Source organism: Sinocyclocheilus rhinocerous, unplaced genomic scaffold (genome assembly GCF_001515625.1).
Source record: "Sinocyclocheilus rhinocerous isolate Xijiao unplaced genomic scaffold, SAMN03320098_v1.1 scaffold708, whole genome shotgun sequence".
Taxonomy (NCBI): domain Eukaryota; kingdom Metazoa; phylum Chordata; class Actinopteri; order Cypriniformes; family Cyprinidae; genus Sinocyclocheilus; species Sinocyclocheilus rhinocerous.
In genome coordinates, this window is record NW_015635523.1 from 1,678,530 (window position 1) to 1,680,914 (window position 2,385).

Consider the following 2,385-nt stretch of genomic DNA (forward strand, 5'->3'; position numbering starts at 1 on the left):
AGACGATTCATACGACAATCATTTGAAAGTATCGGAGCAATAGATTCACAAATAATATGGTGTATGTCTTATATATATATGCTTGATGTGTTCATGTAATCGGTGCAACTTTAATCAGTGTTTATTACCCTTTTTAGGAAATGAGGTTATTAATATGTGTGTAAGATATGTGGTTTAGTATTGAACGTAAACTTGTGATAATTGCAGAATATTGAAATAAGTGAAAAGCTGTTATTTCAAACAGTATGTGTTGTACGACACTATATAGAAGTTATTAACAAAACCTGCAAATCTTCATTTCTCCACATAATAAATTGGAGCCTCTTGTTAATGTATGCACGCTCCGCCTTGCAAGAAGCCGATTGGAAGATCGCGTCGTGGGATGGACTTATGCAGCGGGTCAAAAACCCAATGCAGAACAGATTTGCTTGCTTGCTTTCGCCTGTCGCCGTGTTAAGAGCACTCCAACTTGTGCTCACACGCTTACCATCAAAGCGATCGGTCATCTAAAACTCAAACACTTCAGTGAAACTTCGCGATCTTCAAAGAACTCTGAGTCTTGCAAACTCAGACTGTAGCAAAACTGCTCAAGCTTCTGGCGTCATCAAGAGACCAACCAATCCAACGAGGGGTCTCCCCAAAAGGACGTCATCCAAACGTCACCTCAGCGACCAATCCGAAAGCTCCGGGGTTCCCTCAGCAGCCATCCAGGAAGCCCGTGTCAGCAACGACATCATCTCAGCTTTTCAGCTGTCAACCAAGCAGAACGCAAGTAAACGAACAAAATCTTATCTCTGCTGAACTGGTGAACGAGCTAATTTAAGCAGTAAACATAAGCTAAAATTCTCTGCTTGGTGAATTCTCTCAGGTGAATTTAAATCACTCGTGAAAACGAGTTAGAATTTTGTTCTAACGACTAACGACTCCGTCAACTCTCATTCTAAAGAAACTGTATGTTTGTGTGTATGTGTGTTTTAGCTTAGTTTTGATGTAATCTAGAATAGCCAATAAAATTCATGTTTCATTTATAACGAATCATTGTTTGGTGTCATATAATTTCAAGGTTAAACCCTTTTGCCAAAGATTACGTTACCTCTCTAAGAGCTTACGAATTATTATAATCGTATTAACCCGTGGCCAGGGAGAATACAGATATTCAAGTTGTTAAAATATACTAAGAATCACCGGCTCGCTGGACGACCCTTGATTTAAAGTGTAAACTATCAGATTTGAATTCAGCTTTAATCAGGTTGACTCAGAATTTTCAGATTCGAGTCCTTTTAAAACCTGAATGAATTAATAATAATTAATTCCCTTACAAATGAGTAATTTCATTACACTTTTGAAGTTTAGCAATAAATTTAGGCAGGATCACAATTTTCCATCCTTTAAATTAAGACCTCTTATAATGATAATTAAAATGTTTGTTATAGTTTTTCTTTTGTCTCACCTCTGGCGGTGTGGAGGCTGGCTGCGGACCCTCTGTTGGTGAGGTTGAGTTGGTGGCAGTGTGTTCCCACTGCTCAGCCATGTGATTCACCTCCACCAGCTTATGCTCACAGCTCTTCTGAGAGTTCAGCAGGGTCACTTCATAAAACTCCTGGATATCTATGCAAATAAAAAGAGAGAGAGAGAGAGAGAGAGAGAGAGAGAGAAACACACTATAAATGTCTTTTTAATACCTACTCAAACTCTGTAGTAGTTTCCACACTACACTTTGTCTACTCCATTTTATTTTTTTTTTATCAAAAACCAACAATCTCTAGCTGGCAGCAGATCAAATTAAACACAGGCAATTTATTAGATTGATTCATTGGCATTTAAATGAATCCAGCATAGTAAGAAGAAAAGGGGGTAGAACGAGAGAGAGAGAAAGAGCAGGCAAACATGCTTATTTAGTCGGAAAATAAAAGCTGCAGATTTGAGCGGCAGCCATGGTACAGATTAATTTGTGTTTCTGGGTCAAAAGGTGTGAGCAGACACAAATTTCTAGCTAGCTTAGTCAAAAAGATTCCAAGTCAAATCATAATGAGAAAACATTTAGGACTTTCCAGTAATTTACATTCCATAAGTGCACAACAACGAAGCAGTTATTTACATAAATATAAGCTGTGGGGGAACATTTTAAAGAGGTCATGAACTGAGAAATCCAAATTCCCTTGATATTTTGATATATAAGAGGTCATTGTGCTATAAACATTCTGTAAGTTTCAGAACTCAAAACTTTCTCATTAGTCTGAAAACAGCTTATATTGAAGCCAATCTACCAAAACGACAGGTTTTGGAATGTGCCACTTTATGACATAATAGTGTGGCTAAACACCACCTCCACAGAAGATGATCAACCCCTGCTTCTACATCACTGCCTTTTCAGCCCCGCCCACC

General features: G+C 38.2%; 1 protein-coding gene across 1 annotated transcript in view; it reads right to left on the bottom strand.

The window, feature by feature from the left end:
• Window positions 1–2,385, bottom strand: part of LOC107747036 (disks large homolog 1-like) — a 96,983-nt gene that overhangs the window by 76,221 nt on the left and 18,377 nt on the right. The window contains exon 3 of the mRNA XM_016561451.1: window positions 1,451–1,608. Coding sequence (XP_016416937.1) covers window positions 1,451–1,608 — 158 coding nt within the window. The remainder of the gene's footprint in view (window positions 1–1,450; window positions 1,609–2,385) is intronic.